The sequence below is a fragment of the Musa acuminata genome, chromosome BXJ3-10, assembly GCF_036884655.1.
Source record: "Musa acuminata AAA Group cultivar baxijiao chromosome BXJ3-10, Cavendish_Baxijiao_AAA, whole genome shotgun sequence".
Classification (NCBI taxonomy): Eukaryota; Viridiplantae; Streptophyta; class Magnoliopsida; order Zingiberales; family Musaceae; genus Musa; species Musa acuminata.
In genome coordinates, this window is record NC_088358.1 from 31923352 (window position 1) to 31943283 (window position 19932).

The 19932-nt window shown below is 39.8% G+C and overlaps 2 protein-coding genes and 1 pseudogene across 3 annotated transcripts; all 3 read left to right on the top strand.

Moving 5' to 3' along the window:
* Positions 1-43: 43 nt before the first annotated feature.
* LOC135651470 (uncharacterized oxidoreductase At4g09670-like) lies at positions 44-3986 on the top strand (annotated as a pseudogene).
* A 1333-nt stretch (positions 3987-5319) lies between these two features.
* LOC135651356 (LRR receptor kinase BAK1-like) lies at positions 5320-14457 on the top strand. 2 transcript variants are annotated; one of them, XM_065171410.1, is made up of 11 exons: positions 5320-5719; positions 8066-8198; positions 8276-8347; positions 10342-10485; positions 11163-11234; positions 11335-11406; positions 11492-11604; positions 12162-12296; positions 12371-12712; positions 12866-13260; positions 13857-14457. In XM_065171410.1, the coding sequence occupies exons 1-11, from the start codon at positions 5335-5337 to the stop codon at positions 14169-14171; spliced, it is 2178 nt and encodes a 725-aa protein (XP_065027482.1). In that variant the 5' UTR covers positions 5320-5334; the 3' UTR covers positions 14172-14457. The 2 variants fall into 2 exon arrangements, with proteins under 2 accessions (XP_065027482.1, XP_065027483.1); XM_065171411.1 differs by lacking the exon at positions 12162-12296.
* A 438-nt stretch (positions 14458-14895) lies between these two features.
* Positions 14896-19774, top strand: LOC135651357 (uncharacterized). The gene is made up of 7 exons (XM_065171412.1): positions 14896-15265; positions 15506-15591; positions 17005-17151; positions 17244-17352; positions 18588-18711; positions 19003-19273; positions 19478-19774. The coding sequence occupies exons 1-7, from the start codon at positions 15142-15144 to the stop codon at positions 19577-19579; spliced, it is 963 nt and encodes a 320-aa protein (XP_065027484.1). The 5' UTR covers positions 14896-15141; the 3' UTR covers positions 19580-19774.
* Positions 19775-19932: the final 158 nt, after the last annotated feature.

The following is a 19932-nucleotide window of genomic DNA, read 5'->3' on the forward strand; positions in this document are numbered from 1 at the left end:
AACAGGAAAAAGATCCTTCCATACGAGTCTAGAGAGTTCGAACATGCGCGATCATCCCTTGATCACCGTCCCACCAAACGATCTCAACCGTTCATATGATGTGATCCTCCATGGGGCGGGCCTGATGGGCCCATAATGGACTGACCGTTGATCATGACATAATCCGGATTCGGATTTAACTTCCATGCCCGGCCCGGTTAAATTCCATCCACTTGATCATCAACAAGTTACTTAGAGATTATTGCCGTGGCGCGCATCCGACGGTCGCGTCCTGTTGGGGTACTCTTACGACAAGGGCCGCGAAGCGAACGCTGGCTAATAAGTACGACAGCCGCTCTGAGCTTGCTACTGCACCACAAGAGAGGAACGGCGGACGAGACAGCGAAGAGCAACCCGATCCGGTTCGGCATCTTGGGGTGCTGGAGATCGCCCGCAAGCTCGCCAGTGCCTTCGGGCTTGCCCTCTCGTCGCCGTCGGGAGCCGCTCCCTTGACAATGCCCGGCGATTCATCGCCCTCGGCTCCTATGAGGCCGTCCTGGACGACCCCTGCGTCGCCGTCTACGTGCCCCTCCCCACCAACGTCCACGTTCGGTGGGTCGTCGGCGCAGCCGAACGCGGCAAGCACCTGCTGCTCGAGAAGCCCACTGCTCTCTGCGCCTCAGACCTCGACCGGATCCTCGACGCCTGCCGCTCCCGCGGACGGCCAAGATGCCGGAGATGTTGTCCGATTCGGCCCGTTTTGGACAGCTAAAGAGGGTAATCTGCACTTAGTTATCATGAATTAGTGTCGCTTTTTCTTATTCATTCCAAAAAGGACTTCTTTTGGGTGATCTAGAATCGAATGTAAGAAGCTATCCCGATGCATCGTGCTGATTTATTGGTAGGTATCGTATTCTTGGTTGACTATACAAACTGTTCCATTCTCTTTAATTTTGACTGCTTATTTTTTGCTAGAGAGAAGTTATCTTTGATCTCATAGTCCACTTGAAGTTAATTGGATTGGATTAGGCTCTCTTTAGAGGCGTTCTTCTGTTTTTTACTGTAAACAGAGGTCAATTTGGGCTTTGATTTAGTAGTGGGTTATGGACTTAGACTGATTGGTAGTGTTACTTTAGGCAATATTTAATGTAAATCCGAATGTGCTGCTTCAGCCATATATAAGAATTATGTACTGCTTGAGAAGTTGAGATTAGACCAGTGAAGTGATAAAGTACGTTGACATGATTTAGAACAATAATGGAAACTTCAGGAACATTCGAAGAAAATCAACTGAAAGAAATCAAGAGATGCAATGATCCTGTTAAAGAATGTCCCCAGCTTCTAATGATGTGTATGAAGGGAGGTTTTGAATAATTGAAGTGCTGGAAATTTTTCAAAATTTCCTAATATAATGCACTAATCCTGTTTCTTCCTCATCTTTGCAGATCCAAATCATCAATAATTGATCACTGTAATGAATCTGAAAAAGGAGTAAAATTGCAACAATTATAATCATTGACAAAACAACAAAATTTGTTACAGTAATGTCCAACAAAAATGAGACATCGTTGCTCATTGAATTGGAAATTTGTCTTAACAATCCTAGGGGCACTTGTTAAAGTTATCTTCTGATAGGTTATATAGATGATGGCATAAAAGGTTTACAATTACCTAACTTTTTCACAAAACAAAAAGGTCTTTCATAAGCATATAACAGTTATTTTATTGTTTTTTGCCATTTGCTTATTGATTTCAGCATGCGATTGTTGCTCATTCTGACAATGGTCTGCATTTTGTCTCTCATATAACCTGGAAAATTTTCCCTGTTAGGTTCATCTTAATAGGTAATCACCCACTGCACTAGGGTGGCTTTGGATTGAATGAAACTTTGTCCAAATCACAAATCACATGGTTTTATATAAAGAATCTAGATAGGAGGAGTTACATGGTAGAAGCTGATGATTACACAGATCATTCTAATCAGAAGAATTTCTTCTTTGTTTGATTCAGCAATATGTTGCCTTGCCATATTGCAGAGACTAGAATGTGTGCTACAAGTATGTGGAGTTCTTTGTTATCTTCTTTTGCGTTTTTATTCAATATGAGTTGAAAGATTTCATTATTTTACTTTGGAAGGAAATATTGATCTAGTTTCGTTAACTTCTTTATTTTCCTTCCCTTTCACATCTCCTATCTAAGCTTTTACGAGGTAATATCATTGATCCATTTATCCTCTTCCTCTATCAATAGAGTCCACCTTGTCTGTTTTTATAATCTCTACTTATAAATCAATCAAAGATAACTAGAGATCAAGGAGCTTCCTTGTTTCTATCACATGAGCATTTCATTTACTTATAAAATCAGAGATGACTAAAGATCAAAGTAATATGATATTTTGATGGTATTGTAGATTAAGAAGTGTGGCTAGGAAGGTATTATGGAGAAAGCTAGTGGATGGTGACAATGGTATTTAAGTCAACCACTATATTCAGAGTGAAAGGTAGGTTTAGCAAAGGTTGTATTTGGTTGGGGTTTCAGCATTGTAAAAGTGAGATGAATTGGAAATGATTCAGGATCAAGATGAAGTCATTTGGGTTTACTGAATCATAACAGGGGATGGACAATCCTTGTGTGGGGGCAAATAGCTGTTGGAGGTGGTGTTTATAGAAGAAGCATAGGAAAAGAAACGGAAAAACAAACAGAAAAAATTAGAGAAAAGAAGCAATCCAAAGTCCCTCCCATGAGGTTTATGCGAGTTGTACACAAGAAAGGAATCATTAAAGCTTGCACTAGTAAGGAATGATTTCTTCTTGTTTGATTAATGAGTCATATGATAAACTATAATACAAGAATTCAAGTATAAGGAAATAAATTATTGTGATCATACTTACACCTATGATTGTGGAAGAAATCAAGGGAACAACTTGGTCTAAGACAAAAGCTGTGATGGCATGGAGTAGGAGATGATCTTGTCTCTACCAAAGTTTCCATTTTGGGAGTTCCTCCTTGGTTTTTATCATTTCAAAAGGACACTGTCTTGTTCCATCAATGAAGCCCATAAGATCATAACCATATAACAAGTTGATAACTTGAGATATTCAAGAGGCATAGTTGAGTTTGGTGAGTTTCAATGGTAGTTGTGATGCAGGGTTAATGGATTTCAAGGTAATGGTTTGAGATAGAGTGATGTTGGGGTTTGTCATGATTGTTGTGGAATTTTTGTCTAGATCGATTTGATAAGCCATGAAGATAGGATTGTGGAGATGTGTTTCAAAAACAACCAAATAAAAAAGGAGATTTTGGAACACCTTGTAAGGCACAAGCTTTTGATATTAGTATGCTGGAGACTCTGATTTCCTTGAGAATGACATATGTGTGATGCCCGAGCTAGATGCTCTCGGGGCTCTTGGTGATGTTGGGTGGTACTGCAGCCGCTCCATCCTGTGGGTTGCTGACTATGAACTGCCCAAGAAAGCAGTTGCAATCCATGGTGCAGTCAAGACTGAAGCGAGGTTGCAACCTTCCAGTGCTCATTCCTAACTCATCTGACAATGAGAGGATCCCTTCAGCTCAGTGACTTCGTGATCCCCCTCGAGGAGGAGAAAGTTCCATTCTCATTTGCTTCAGGCTCAGCCTTCAATGAGTTGGTGACCGGATGGCAGTCACTGCTCACCAAGCATATCGTCCCAACTGATCTATCACAGGAGTCTCTCATGGTGCAGGAGCTCTCGAGGTCGGCAGGAAGCATCAGAGATTCTGCTGGGAAGCCAGATGACCAATGGCCAGCCATCACTAGGAACAGACACCTGGTGCTGAATGCAGTGAAAGCATCGATTGATCAGGGATGTGTGCCAGTGGAGATTGTATAGATGCTCAGCTACCTCGTAGTAATGTGTTTTGCCTCCTTATTCCTCTTGTAATGCAGATCAAAGTCTCCAAACTTTGTGGAACTTACTGAAAAGCTATTTACTGTTGGTGATGATTTGTGGAAGACCCTTTTTGATGCTTGATTCAGTCTCAAGGGATGTTTATGGTTGACTAAAGCATGCTACTTTGTGGATATATTTGAAGGGGAAAAAGAGTTTCTTGGTAACATTTTTCAATATATATTATATTAATTTAGAGTTTCAATCTTATTTTATTGATTCTCAACAAATAGAGATTGACCACAATAATATATCGATAAGAGTTTATATATATAATGATTTTTATGAACAAATTTTAATTTTGGTTTTTTTTTCTAAAAGGTGCTGTGAATTTTTAATATTTCCATTTGATATCTTTTTTTTCTAATATCCCAAATACTTTTTATCATCGTTACCTCCTCTTCTAGATGAACATTATCAATCATTGTTTTTCTTGTTGTGACGATTTTCGTCCTGTCGCGCCTTGACCTTCACTCCTCTCTGTCATCACTCCTTCCGTTCACTTTATTCTTTTCTCTGTTGACACATTTCTTTCATCATCCTCCTTAGTTAATGACTTTTTTTTCTTGCCTCCATCTCTTTCGTCATCTTTCATCACTTATAATGTTACACTCCGAAAGAAAAGTATGGAGCCTCTAGAGAAAGAGAAAGCATTCACGGAGGAACAATGTTGAGTTGCATGATGAAAGCGTGACCGGTGATCATTGTGGAATGAAAGCGATCATAGTGGGGTGGAGGTGATGATCGTCGATGTCCGTTAGGAGGAGGTGGACGTGACGATGGATATTTAAGGTATATAAAAAATAAAAAAAGAAAGAATTATTCAGAAAAAATTATCTATATACATATTGCGGGGATCGGCTGTCAGAAGCCAAGCGGTGGCCCCCACAACGCCGTTTGACCTGCCCACCCGCAGTGCCCGTTCCGTCATCCACCACCACTCTACGACTTGAGGTTTGACTCCCCAGGGCGTGCTCCTTTGACCAAATCATCGGCTCCCCTGTCTCGTAAGAGTCGGCAAACAGGAACATACCCCAACCACGAACAAGAAAGGACCACTTTTTCCGTCTCGATCCAATCATTGCGAGGGAAGTTACCGTGTTTTCTATTTCGCCCAATGCAGGAAATCCCACTATGCACACTCACGCCGGTTCTCAGAAAGCTCCAAAGCATATAATGGAAAGACAAAATTCACGGACACCCCTTTAACTTTAAGTTCTTATAAATAGACCCCTCACTCCTCGATTTACCTTTCCTTTCCTCATTTAATTTTGGGAAAATTAATTCAGTATTGAGACCTAATCAAAGAAAAATGCTTCTTTCACCTAATCGATAATTTCTCTTTCTCCTTTATCCTCATTTTTCTTTCAATTTCTCTCAATTTTCTTCTCCATATTCTATTTGAGGGACCATTTCAAAAAATGAGCAAATGACAGGGGTGTTGATGCATTTTTCCCTTAAAACATTTGCTCGACAGCGAGTGCAAAAGCAACGCACCGCAGGAGATCCCGATAGCCCTCGCATCGATCCCCTCCTCTGCGTCTTCGGATCCCCAATTCGATCGTCTTCTCCGCACTCGTCCGCCGATGAGGGTTCTCCTGTCTGTCTTCTTGCGAGAAATGATGGGGGATCCCGGATTCTTGGGCGGTCCTGGTCTTTAGGGTTCTTTCGCCGGAGCGGAATGGGTCTCGAGGGTTGGTTGCTGCAAAGCCGCGGATCTTTTGCCCGGGGAATGGCGGTGGTGGTGATGCGTGGGTTCCTTTGGTTCGTCGTGGTGCTGAATCCCCTCGTTAGGGTTCTTGCCAACATGGAAGGTAAGGAGCGCTCTCGCTCTTTCCTCTGGTTATAATGCTGGTGTCGGGCGGTCGGGGACCGGGGGCTTTTCGGAATCTGACGGTTGTCGTGCTGCGCGAGATCGTAGTTGATTGATTTGGGTCTGGGAGCTAGAAAAGGCCGTCGTTAGTTCGTCTTTTCCGCTAGATGCTTCACTATTGTGGCATGATCTGCTGGATATGGAAAGGAGCATGACATAATTAGTTGGATAGCCAATTTGGAAGCCTTTTTGTCCATGTGGGTTCTCTGTTTTCTTGGTTTATGATTTGGCGGAGTAAGTTCAATGGTTTCTGCAGTTGCAGCTGATTGATGCTCATCTTGTTTTAAATTGCCCAGTCTCTCACCGTCCAAACAAAACAAGTTTGATAGACGTCGGGTAGTGGTTCTTAGAGGAAGTTTCTTTCTTGATAGCGATCTTCATGATTTCTCTGTGGAAAGTGATGGTGAATTCTTGTGTTAGTCTTGTTGAGAGTAGCATATCTGGTAGATGCTTTACTCCTGTAGCATGGTCTGCTGGATTTAGATAGGACTAGTGGTAGAGTTGCTTCCAGACTTGTCAGGTCTTTGTCCGTTTGGATGCGTTCCTTTTTCTTGGTTTTAAATTGGTGGAATTAATTGACACTATTGGTGTCTGGTCCTGTCTTTTATTTGATTATGGGATCAATTACCAGTCAAGTCAATGGAATAAGTTTGAAAGGAGATGGATGATTGTTTTGAGGGGAAGCTTCATGGTGGTTTTGAAAGATGATGGTGATATTTTGGAAAATGAAAGAGATTGATGGTTGTTTTGAGGGGAAGCTTCTTTCTTCGTAGTATTTGGGAAAGTAATGGTGATATTTGTGTCGATCAGGATCAAACAATGGTGGTTCTTGGTCAAGTTATGACCATTTTCTGTCTTTTAGAAACAGAGAAATTGTGATGTACATTCAATTGATTTTACGTGGGGCATACTTATTTTCTTAGCCTATTAGACCAACTGGCTTGAGGTCACAGTTGGACTGATTGAGATGCACCAAGATTCTATTGGACGAAGACATCAGTGAAACATAACTAGTTGTATCCCATGGTTGATGATCATTCTCTTGCAGTCATTAATGGAGCCAATTTTTGCAAACTCTTCAACCAGAGTAGATTTGATATATGCAGTGATTTAAAAAGCGCTATGTGCTAAAAGGCGCTAAGGTCCAAAAACGCCCGAGGCGCTAGGCGTTCGCCCGAGCGAAACGAGGCGCTAAAATATAAAAATATATAATATAATTAATATATATAATTATTTAAAAATTTAAATAAAAATATGCTATTAAATTAAGAAAATCTAAGATACAAATCATAATATCAAAATTAATAATTTCAAATAAACCTAACAATATTAACAATATACAGAAGGAGAAGAAGGAATAGTGTAAGGTGGTGTTGACTGAGAAACGAGGAAGCGGCAGCAGCAGCGAGAGTAGCAGCGGGAGCGGGAATGTAAGGAGGCAGCGACAGCGGGAGCGGGAGTGTAAGGAGGCAATGACAGCGGGAGTGTAAGGAGGCAGCGAGAGTGACGAGCGGCGACAGCGAGAGTGGCGAGCGGCGACAGCGACAGCGGCGAGCAGCGACAGTGGCAGCGGTGACAGCGGCAGCGGTTGCGAGCAGTGACAGCGGCGAGCAACGGGAGCGGGAGCGGCAACGAGCAGGGTTAGGGTTGGGTAGCGACAACTGATATCGGTTTTAGTTGGTTCAATCAACTAAAATCCTGGTTCGGTCGCCTGGTTTAACCCAGGCGCTCGCCCGAAGAGCCCAACGCCTGGGCTCGGGCGAGCGCCCAGGCGACGCCTCTTTGAAGCCCGCCGCCTAGAAGTTTAGCGAGGTGCTTGGGCCTCGCCTCGCCTCGCCCGAGCACCTTTTTAAATCACTGGATATATGTGGAAAGTTGCGGTAAATAATCTCCATTTGCAATAATGACGTGAATCTTACATATGATGCGGTCATCCTTTGACAGAAGGTCCAGAAAACTCAGATATTATGTTTGTTTTAGAACATGTTGGCCATATTCTATTAGTGCTCCTATATTTAGACCATGCATAATTAATTTTTCATCTCTATTAGTATGATATTAGCTTAACCATGCAATATCATTTTGTGACAACATTTTCCTGCTTGATATCTGACCCATGTTGACTTGTTGAGATTTGCACTAAGTTCTTGCCTTGTTAGAAAACAAGCAGTAACTTTTCTGCAACCTTCCTTTCTGTAACAGGTTCATTAACACCTGTAATTCTTGAAATGGCTATCGTTTTGATCTAATTGTTCTGTTCTGACATTCTCCAATCTGGTGCCAACAGGTGATGCTTTGCACAATCTTAAGACGAACTTAAATGATCCTAATAATGTGCTACAGAGCTGGGATCCAACTTTGGTCAATCCATGTACATGGTTCCATGTTACATGTAATAATGACAATAGTGTGATTAGAGTGTAAGTGGATCCATCTCTTTGTGCTTTACATTTGTCATTGTGGGACTCTATGAACAGCCCATGTTGTATTCTTTCAGTGATCTTGGAAATGCTCAGCTTTCTGGTACTCTGGTCCCCCAGCTTGGTCAATTGAAAAATCTGCAATATCTGTAAGTTCTGAATCAACTGTTCTTGATTTTCTAAGTTCTTGACTGTAATTTTGCATTTTTACAGTTGAAGACGTAAAAAATCTTATGGTTATTTTTTGATTTTAAGATTTTTACTATCATAAAATGTCTGTGGAACATTTATTCCTTTATACCCCAGTTGTAGACGTCACAACTTTTCTTTTGTTTGATTTTCGAAGTCATCTCCTAAATCATTAGCATTTCCTAACGGAAGTTTTTTCGCTGTCCTATAATCATGGACTTGCAGTTCTCACATATTCATGTTGCATGTTCTAAACCCTGATTAAGTTCTATTAAAAGCCTTGTGCCATGCTTATGTTGTGACCAACATAAGTTCATTGACAAGCAATGTACATCATGATCTTTCTCCTCTTCTTCTATCTTTCTCTCGTAAACAAAGATCTGCTAGAGAGCAGAGCAATCTCCAATATAAAGAGACTTAATATAAAATTTTGTGAAGTTTTCTATCTAGCTGTACCTTGATGTTAATCCAGTAAAGTTGGTGCATAGTTCCTTATTTCGTGGATGCTTAGCAAAGAGTGAGCAGGATTTGTTGGAAAAACATTAATGGTTGGTTGGCAGCTAGTAAGTAGTTCAATTTTAGCTCATGAAGTTGGTGAAAATTAGGAAGGTTCAGAGAAGGAAAAACAAGTCTAGGTTGAATTATTATCTCAATGGCTGATAAGTAAAGTCACATGCTTAAGAGCAATCTGTTTTAATTATCTCATAGATATCCGTTGTGTTTTCAGCTGTTTCTATATCTTCTGGAACATAGTTCTTTCCTAAGAAACAATGATGCCTCTCATCTTATCAGTCCTACTTTTCCATGTATCTAGTGTCTGTATCTTGTATAAGTATGATCACCTTGTAGGACAATGAATAGCATGATTATATTCTTCATTTGATGATGTTAACCAGTGCAGTTCTGCCCATTTTCTCATTTGGTTAATTTTTTTTAAATGGAAGAAATTTTCATTACATCAAATGGCATACTTCCTAATATATCACTTGTGCAACAAAGACTCACTTGGTTAATTTACTACTCCTGGTGTACTATCTAATCTACAAATCGTTAGTAGGATGCAACTTCTATGACTTGTGCAATTGATCAAACCTTTGTATTTTGAAAATGAGCATACTTCTCAGTTGTGGCAACATGCTTAGCTTCCATAATCCAACAGTTATTCCTGTTGTTTGATGTGTGGCACTTTCCCCATGCCTGTTGCCATTTAGATTCATTAAATTTTCCTGACATGTTATCAAACATCCATAGCTAGGAACTTTTAGATCTCCAATAAATAGGCTTGATACCAGAACCACCTCAATGTTACTGCCAACATCAGCAATGCATTCATAGTCAGTTTTCTTATCATGGCTTAGAGTCAAGATGCTGCAAAATTTGGAACTAAAAACATGAACTCAATAATTTTGTACTGTTTGTTTTCTTTTAGGAGAATAATTTTGTCGATCTCATTGATCCCACTTGGAAATTTAAGTTTCATCTAGCAAAATCTCTATATTGATACCTGGTTGAACAGACCTGTCTTGTTCTGCCCCTTTTCTCAAGATGAAATTGGTTGTACTAGTACACATATAATCAATGTCCTTCAGGAGAACATGCACAATTGGTTCCATCACCATTTATATAGTTTTATATTGACATGTTTCTTTTTTTTATTGCCCCATTACGAAGTAAAGTGATATCTGATACATTGTGGACAAAGTACACTAAGTCTCAACTTGGGGTACTTATTCATAATACTTTGCACAAAATCTTGGTTTTCATTATCTATATACTGGTTTGTTGGGAATGAGTTCCATTGCTAAACATATATGTGGATTCTTATGTTGTATTTGAGGAATGTTTGAACTATGAATATTGGAGCGATATTAGTTATGGTGAACAGTGATTTCAGGTTCATCTACTTGTGTAATTGATGATTATATTAATTGTTAACCTTTACTTCCTATGACAGGGAACTTTATAGTAACAACATCAGTGGCACCATACCTAGTGACCTTGGAAACCTGACGAATTTGGTCAGCTTGGATCTATACCTAAACAGCTTCACTGGAAAAATTCCTGATTCATTAGGGAAGCTAACGAAGCTGCGTTTCCTGTATGATTTGTCTTTCCCAGTATAAAGCTCTGCTTGATTCATGAACTTTGTTTATTTGGTTTTTTACATTCTTTGAAAAAAAGCAATACTTTTTGCTTAGCTTATTTGTCTTGCTAAGATTATCTCTAGTTTTGCATGTTGGATTTGCGGTTGTCTGTTTTGTCCGATACTGAAACAAGAAGTCTTCTAAAATTTTAAGGGTGCCATATGTTCATAAAAGTGGCATGGTTTTTGTGTTTAATACTATCTTACTCATAGCTATTGACGTTGAACACTAGGATTTATGAAATTATGCTGCTTGTATTCACTGGCATGGTAATTCCAGTGATCCAAACTGTGTGGGTAAATCACTCACGGGAAGTGCTGGCACAATGGATGAGGTTGGGCATGCTTGAGTCCATCTCACTATATGCAATATCTTCTTCAATCTCTGCCACTCTGTTGAGTAATAAATTTAAGATGGTGAAGTATTTAACTAGTTATAAGAATCTCATGCATTGCTCGTCATGCATCCATTCATTTAGCTGAGCTTTCAAGTTGATGCATCATAACTTTAATAATTGATGCAGTGAATATTTGATGCTGAATTCAGCCTTTTTCATCATGGTTAGTTTATTGGAAAATTTTCTCTTTTACAAGTTACTTTTCTTATTTTTGAAATTTCTGTTGAAGGGCAGCCGGCTCAACAATAATAGTCTGTCGGGTCCTATTCCCAAGTCTTTAACTAATATTACAGCCCTCCAAGTACTGTAAGTTGGCTTGATCCTTGCTTACGATATACTGCACCTTTCTAAAATAATTCTGGTTCTGCTATCTAATGGTGACTTTGTTTTGTCAAAAAACATGCAGGGATTTGTCTAATAACAACCTTTCGGGTGAAGTTCCATCAACTGGTTCCTTCTCACTATTCACTCCAATCAGGTGCTTTCTAATTTTGATGCAATTGTAAACATCTCTGGCTTATTAACCGTTGTATTTGTTGCTAATTATATGCAATAATATGCAGTTTTGCGAACAACCCTCTTCTATGTGGCCCGGGTACAACAAAAGCTTGTCCTGGTGCTCCTCCCTTATCTCCACCACCGCCATTTGTTCCTCCAACACCACCGTCATCCCAAGGTAGGTAATTATGCCTGTTGTTTGTTCTCACTGGAACTCAGTTTAGTTTTTTATTTCCTATTGACCTTTGATGTATTACTTTGTCTTGCCCTTGATTCTCATGCTTCACTAAATAGCTTCCAGTTAATTTTAATTTCCCTTCCCTCTCTTTTTTTCTTCTCCATCCATCTAAAAAAGGATTTGCTGGAAATTTTCTTATCTCAATCATTCGTATAATCTTCAAGAAGGAGTATATATGATCGAGCTCACTACTAAAAAGAGCTACTTGGTAACATGTTGCCATTATGTTGCTTGGAAGCACACAAGTTTGATCTTATGCTACTTAATTAAGAATATAATTTACTTGTGTGGAGATGAATGTTATTGAGGCCACCTATTTGTCTGGATGAAACACTGGTAGCATCGACAAGCTACTACTTGGGAAGACATTCTTTTCATATTATGCACTCTTAGATGCTGTATTTCATAGGTGCTTGATATCGAGTAGGTTATATAGGTTAAGAACTTGCTCGTGGATGAAATCTAAAGGTTGTTAAAATTTAAATGACACTCAACAGGAAGTAGTGCCTCTAGCACTGGAGCAATTGCTGGGGGGGTTGCTGCAGGTGCTGCTTTGCTTTTTGCTGCCCCTGCTATAGTTTTTGCATGGTGGCGTCGTCGTAAGCCACAAGAACATTTCTTTGATGTACCTGGTTGGTGTCTAAGAACCTGATTTGTTCTGTGTTAATACTGTTACGGTACTTAATGTGCCAGATATTGTGTGCAGCTGAGGAGGACCCAGAAGTACATTTGGGCCAGCTTAAAAGATTTTCTCTGCGAGAATTACAAGTAGCAACTGATAACTTTAGCAACAAGAACATTCTGGGAAGAGGAGGATTTGGAAAAGTCTATAAAGGGCGACTGGCAGATGGCTCACTTGTAGCAGTAAAAAGGCTAAAAGAAGAACGCACTCCAGGCGGGGAGCTTCAGTTTCAAACTGAAGTAGAGATGATCAGCATGGCTGTGCATCGGAACTTACTTAGGCTTCGTGGATTTTGTATGACACCTACTGAACGATTGCTTGTGTATCCTTATATGGCTAATGGAAGTGTTGCATCACGACTAAGAGGTATTTGTCATTCTTTTATGGCTTACCCCTTATTGCTTTTGAGCCTTAGCTGTCACTCATAATCCTAAAATTGGTTCAAGGAAACCTTGTCATGGTCACTTGACAACTACATTTTTACAATATTTTAAGGAGATGTTTTATGCTTATTTGTAGAGCGCCCACCATCTGAGCCACCACTTGAGTGGACAACACGTCGAAAGATTGCATTGGGTTCTGCAAGAGGGCTGTCATACTTGCACGATCATTGTGATCCTAAAATTATACATCGTGATGTTAAAGCTGCAAATATATTGTTAGATGAGGACTTTGAGGCTGTTGTTGGAGATTTTGGCTTGGCTAAACTAATGGACTACAAAGATACTCATGTAACAACTGCAGTCCGTGGAACGATAGGACATATAGCTCCAGAGTACCTGTCAACTGGAAAATCCTCGGAGAAGACTGATGTTTTTGGCTTTGGAATCATGCTTTTGGAACTGATTACAGGGCAAAGGGCATTTGATCTTGCCCGGCTTGCAAATGATGATGATGTTATGCTGCTTGACTGGGTAAGCATCAAATAATGTTTGCATGATTATCTATGATGTATACTTATGTTTATGCTGAATTTTAAGGTATTTTCATCAGATATTAGTCTGCTAGTATCGTGGATTGGACCAGGTTTAGGGCATTTATTTTCTTATGTTTTTGCTTGCTTGAAATATAGACTTGGTTTTGCATCTAGCCTCTAGCAATTGATTCTCAAGAAGGTTAGAAGTATAGAGAAGGGTACTGGTCCATAGTCCTTGATGTTTGAGTCCATGTGTTGGTCATTAGAAGAGATACTGAATCCTTTCCCCTTGTGTCAATCAAAAGTATGCCATTAACTGTCTTTGGTGGAAATTTATGCATATCCTAGGCCAGTTTATGTTCATTTGTGCCATTAAGTTATGCATTCTGAACTATTATTTTTTCTCGATTCACATTGGGAATGCATACACAAGTCATCAACTATATAACGACAACCTGTGTGAAACTAAAATGGAAGTAATGCTTCTTATATACAACCTTCGTCATATAGTATTGCTTCATGTAAGGCATTAAGTGCATCTAGTATAGGCTTGTTATTGGAGGAATTAAACCAGCTTCCATGTGTCTCTTTCAGGTGAAAGGACTGCTCAAAGAGAAGAAGCTGGAAATGTTGGTTGATCCAGAACTGCAGAGTGACTATGTTGAGGCTGAAGTGGAGTCTCTCATCCAAGTGGCATTGCTATGTACTCAGGGCTCCCCGATGGACCGACCAAAAATGTCAGAGGTGGTGAGGATGCTGGAAGGGGATGGTCTTGCCGAGAGATGGGAGGAATGGCAAAAGGTTGAAGTGGTAAGACAAGAGGAGATGGTCCCACGTCATCAAACCAATGAATGGATTTTGGACTCAACCGACAACCTTCGTGCCGTCGAGTTATCTGGGCCGCGATGATCACAAGAAAAAAATGCTGAAGAACATCATCTAAGGGTCCCTTTCTCTCTATGCATTTCATTCCTGTGGCTATGGGGAATTACAATTGTGTATATTTCTTTGTGTCTGTTGTATCATTGTGTTATCTGTTCATGTGTAGCTTTCTTTTAGCAAGACCATGTTACAATTCCCTTCTTGCAAGTGGCAAATTTGGAGCCTCTGCTGGAAGGCATGCTTGACATGAAACTAACATAAGCTTTTGTTTGCAAAATAGAGAATTCTAGTCGATCTTTTCTTGTTTCTTAGACATTTCAGCCTCAAGATCTTCTCCCAAAGACTACAGTCCAAGACACTGAAGTATCATGAACTGTGTCCGCTTTGTGTTTGCGTAAAGATTCAAGAAAGTAGCTGTTCATTCGTGAAACATACAGCTTACGTTATCGATGATTGATAGTGAACTCTTCATGGACTGCAGATGCTGTTGGTTTATTTCTTCCCTCTCACCATATATATTTTTTCGTTTGAGTTTTATGCTGCAAAATATGTTGTGACGAGGACTGATTTTTATCGTCTGATGATTGATTTAGATCGTCCGATCAGGTGGATGATTGGAATCCATCCGATCCGTCGTTGCGACCGTCGAGTTGGATGGCATCCTCTTCTCGAGCCGGCGACCGCGACTCGTAGCTTAAGTCGAGCACCGAGTCGTGGGTCGCAGGCATTTCGGGGAGCGGAAAAAGGGTGAAAGGAAGTGTAAAAGAACCCCCACCAACTCGCCCGTCGTCGCGATCCTGCGCCCCGCCCTCCCCCTCGAGAAAAGAAGAGAGAGGAGGAGAAAGATTTCTTTGCTCTTCTTCGTTGGGGTTTCCTCGATCTATGGGTTCCTCCTTTCCTACTCCTCCTCCTCCTCCTCCTCCTCCTCTTCCTCCTTGAATCGAGTACGCTCGTCTCGCTCGCGCTCAATATCTATACCTATCTATACACATAAGCCATGGCGGATCCCGGGGACTCTTCCCGGCTTATAGCGCCCGTCCCCGTCCCTGACCCCAACGACATCGACCTCGAAGCCGGCCCCGGCGAGCAATTCCAGTGCCGGATCTGCCTCGAAACCGACGGTTCTCTTCCCTTTCCTTAGGGTTTATTCTCTTTTCTTTTATATGTTTCCTTGCTCTCCAGGTCGATTCTTGGTTCCCTCTCATGGAACTTGCGGATAAATTGTGGGGATTGCCTCTCCGATCATGGGATCTCTCGAGGGAGAAGTAGAGCAAAAGAGAGACTTTTGGATCGTTGACTGCGATCCTGTAATTCTCTTGCAGATTATTTGAGCTGACTGCAATCTTCCTTTTTCGTTGCAGGAAGGGATTTCATAGCGCCTTGCAAGTGCAAGGGGACTTCGAAATACGTCCATCGTGAATGCTTGGACCATTGGCGGGCTGTGAAGGTTAGTGTTTACTGTTTAAGGCTGCCGATGTTTTGGTTAGGTTGTTCTGCTTTTTGTGATGAGTTTACACATCCTTAAGAAATATGTGGAACATCCTTGCGGTGAATTGTTATGTAAGGAGATAGCGAAACTAATCATGTATTTTCCTGATTTTGTTTGTTCTGGATGCAAATATCAAATGTGATAGTGATGGGCATAGGGGTGGAGCTACACCTTCTTTTCTGAAAGGAACTTGAAAACAAAAGGTAAGAGATGATGAAATGGGTCCAAACAAATATATGTTTATACCCACCCCAGCTGGATGGATGTGTAATGAAATTGTTTACAGCAAGCCTGAAATTAGAATAATGGAGGAATTTAGGAAACCTCCTGCCAGATTGTTTTGAAATTAGAATAATGTAGGAATTTCAGGAAATCTATTGCTTAGTTGTCTGTTATGCAGAACTGACTCAGGTTATCTGGGTGTGCACATCATTGTTCAGAGGAAGTAATCCAAGCATGCCTGAGAATTAGGAAAGGGAAACTCTTGTCTCTTTGTGGAACATGCTAAGAGGAAATCTGGAGTTGACTATTTGAGTGTTGTTAACAGGGATGTTTCAAGTGTACAACCTGAATTGTGGATAAAGATTTGTTGGTTATCTTAATGATTATCCCTACTCTGTGAACGTTTGTGTTATAACACATCTAATAATCAAAACCTTTGTTTATGCTTTTGTGCATTTCTTCTCATTGTTCGTCATTCAGAGGAATGTGGATTGAAGTAACAGACTTTTATAAAATTTGATGCTTGCTATGTGAGCATCACCCTGCAGCCTGTTGGTGGATTGTTGGCCATTTGTAGATTTAGTGATGATTATGCTCATGAGAAAGGATGGCCTGAGTGCATCTGGAGTTGGAGAAAGCAATTCTTGTTTTTCCAAGCTGGTTTCTCTTGATATAGTAACTAGCCAATTGTAATTGTATTACTGGAATCTAAGTGGCTTTTTGGCCTTGGATATGGAAACCTTGTGCTTGGTCTAGTTGTGTGGAAATAGTCAAACATGGTGGAAGGGAGATGGATGGGGAGAATCAACTTTGTAGCACTTGGAGAAGTAACCACTTGAATGATTAACAATTGAAAGAAGATGCTTGCTAATGTTGAAATCTAAAATGGGAAAAGAAAGTTCATGTTGATTTTAAAGGAGGTATGGGAACAAATTAAGTTAGAGTTTAGAGGAAAGATCAAACTGCCAAGTTTGCCCAATACGGAAATACAGAGTTTGTTGGATCGAAGGCTGATAATATACTTTTGGCAAATGCTCCACCTAAATCCTGTCATTGTTGTTTTTATTCCATTTTATGTTTAGCACAAATTTGTGAGATTATCTGCAATTCGAAGGTTGCTAACTTTGACAATTTTTCATTTTTCTTCAGGAAGGTTTTGCATTTGCTCATTGCACAACCTGTAAGGCTCCTTACTATTTGAGGGTGCATGTTCATGCAGACAGGAAATGGAGAATTTTGAAGTTCCGGTTCTTTGTTACTAGGGATATACTGTTTATTTTTGCAGTTGTTCAACTTGTAAGCTTAAGTTTTATTATCACTTGATAAGTTTTGAAATATTAATGCATTTATTTTGTACCAATTATTTATTGTGTGTGCATCTGGAACAGATAATATCTTCATTGGCATATCTGGTCTATTTGGTTGATAGCTCTCACAACTATTGGTTGCGATTGGCTTGGGGTTTTGATGGTGAATTTAGTTTCTATTATATATGTGGTACACTTCTAAACTGTCAGAGCACTTCCTGATGCTTTTGTCTGTTCACCAAGTCATAAAGTTGTTTTCTCTATTCTTGTTGATATTATAATACAAAACACACACGTTCGTTTTCTTTTCAAAATAACAAATTAACAATTATGAGCAATCATATTGTCTGATTCTGCTCTTGCTTTTTTCAACTTTGGAGTACAGTTTTTTTTTTTTACTAGAAATTTGAACCCTGTTGTTGAGTTAGCCATATCTTGATGATTGAAAGCATCATTTTTCTCTTATATTTGATGTGTATGACTTTTCTCTTAGTAAATAATCACCAAGTAGTTATTGTTGATTAGTTAATGATTGGACCTTCATGTACAAGAGACCCATCCAAAGATGGATTAGATATATAAGTGAAGCCACACAAAATATAGGTTTGTTATCGCCACAGCCATCTTTACAAATGTCAAACAATTTGAAGATAGATGTGGTGATGAAGGAATGGCAACAACCTGCAGAAAAAAATTCTTTGATGCCTTAATCAATCAACAATTATTGAAACCATCTGGGGAGATGTTACAGATCAATAAGACTTATGAGGAGGTTATGCGTGTAGAACTAAAATCAAGAGTGTGGATGAAAAGGGGGGTCATTGTAAGTTCACATATTATGCTAAATCAATGAAAGGAAATCCTAAGTCTTACATGAAAAAGGAAATTCACAGATGGTTATTGTCTTCCCTTAGGTATCATAACAAGAGTAATGACCAATGAGAAAAATCTTTGTGATGCAACCCATTTCTAGTGAGGGAATATCAGTTAGGAAATCTTTCACATTTAAGTTATGATTCTCGTAAAATTCCAATATGAGCTCTGCTATTGGTATTACCAAGTCATTGAGGAGCAAGTCTTTAAGCTGCAAACCTCTTTTCAACTCTATTGAAGATTAGAGGATCATGATATCACTTAATCATGCATAAATTATAGGTTTATATGTTCAATTTAAAAGCTTTTATGTACACTATATACTATGCAACATTCATAGACAGCACATCGTTCGAAACTCAGAGTAAGTCTAAGCTTGCGTCTCTTGCAGTACTACTATTTGGAATATGAAGATTTACATATTTGTGCATTAGACTCTCTCCAGTATCAACCTCTTAATGTTATTTATATCATCATACTTGTATCTTTTAGTGGGACCTCTCTTATTATTCGTGCTCATTTCCTCATTATTGTACTCGTCTGTAAGTGCAGGGGCGCTATTGTTTTTCGCTCTTCTTGGGTTATCGGGATGTTTCATAACTTGTTATGATCGACGAGTGCGCAATGATTTGGCTCAACCATGTCGAGAGTTATGTATTTGTTGCTGTCAACCAGGGTTAGCACCTATTTTTCTTATTTTGTAGTTTCTTGAATTATAATATTTGGTCATATTGTAAGTCAATTATGTGATTCATTTTGATATTCTGATATTATATATGCTTTTATGTGTATCTTGTCTGGAGCTTTAGTTTAAATACAATGTAAATGTTATATAACCAGATAATTTTCCCTTTTCTTTTCCTTTTGTTTCCGTTCCTGCCCGTCTTTCTTCCACGGTTCACTTTTAACTTTTTTACCAGCTGTTCTTGTGTACATATGTTAATGTGATCTTATGGTATTCTTTCAGAATGTGTGCTGACTGCCATCTCCCTGGCACCCTCTGTATGTGGACTGACTGTACCACGTGCTTTGAAAGTTGTGCAAGTACCGCAGGAGAATGTGGCTGCTTAGGAGGGGCTGGCGAAGCGGGACTACCATTGTTGTTTATCGTAGGACTAATTGTTCTTGGGCTCTTCACTGTTATTGGCATATTTTACAGTGTTCTCGTGGCAACGATGGTTGGCCAGAGAATTTGGCAGCGTCACTATCATATACTTGCTAAACGAATGCTGACAAAAGTGAGTTCTTTTTCCTCTAGGCATAAGCAGCTCCTTTCCATTTGTTATCTTTTTGTTAATTCAAAGAATGATGATTGATATTTCTGAATCACATATCCATTTTGGTTTGCGACTTTGATCTCTTCTCTGCTCCAACCTCATACCATAGTTTTTGAATTCTCATGCTACACAAATTTTAGTTACTTGTTTGTGGTTGTATAACAGGAGTATGTTGTGGAGGATGTCGACAGCGAGGGCACTGATTGGTGCCCACCACCTCTTCCTGCTGAGCATGTTCAACAGCTAAAGGCACTTGGACTCCTATAGTCTGAGCTTGAAGGCAAGAACAGTTGTGCCTTAGAGACGGATGGGAAGAGGCATACGGGAGGTACTAGCAATATCCAAGTTAGTGCTGGTATTGCCTTCATATTTGTCTTTGGTAAATGTCCACAAATTGAATGATCATCAGTGTTGCACCATCATCTTTATGGATAGTAAATACCACCTAAGAAGTTTTTGTAAGAGCTTGTCCCTACAAAATAGGTTAACTCATTAAAAAACACTCCGTCTTTGTGGTTTCCTGATGCGGGATGTCATTGTTTCGGACATGTTTCTTCTGCTGCATACAGAACACAAGTTGTGTCAGCTGACACAGGAACAGAAGAAGCATGAAGATGGAT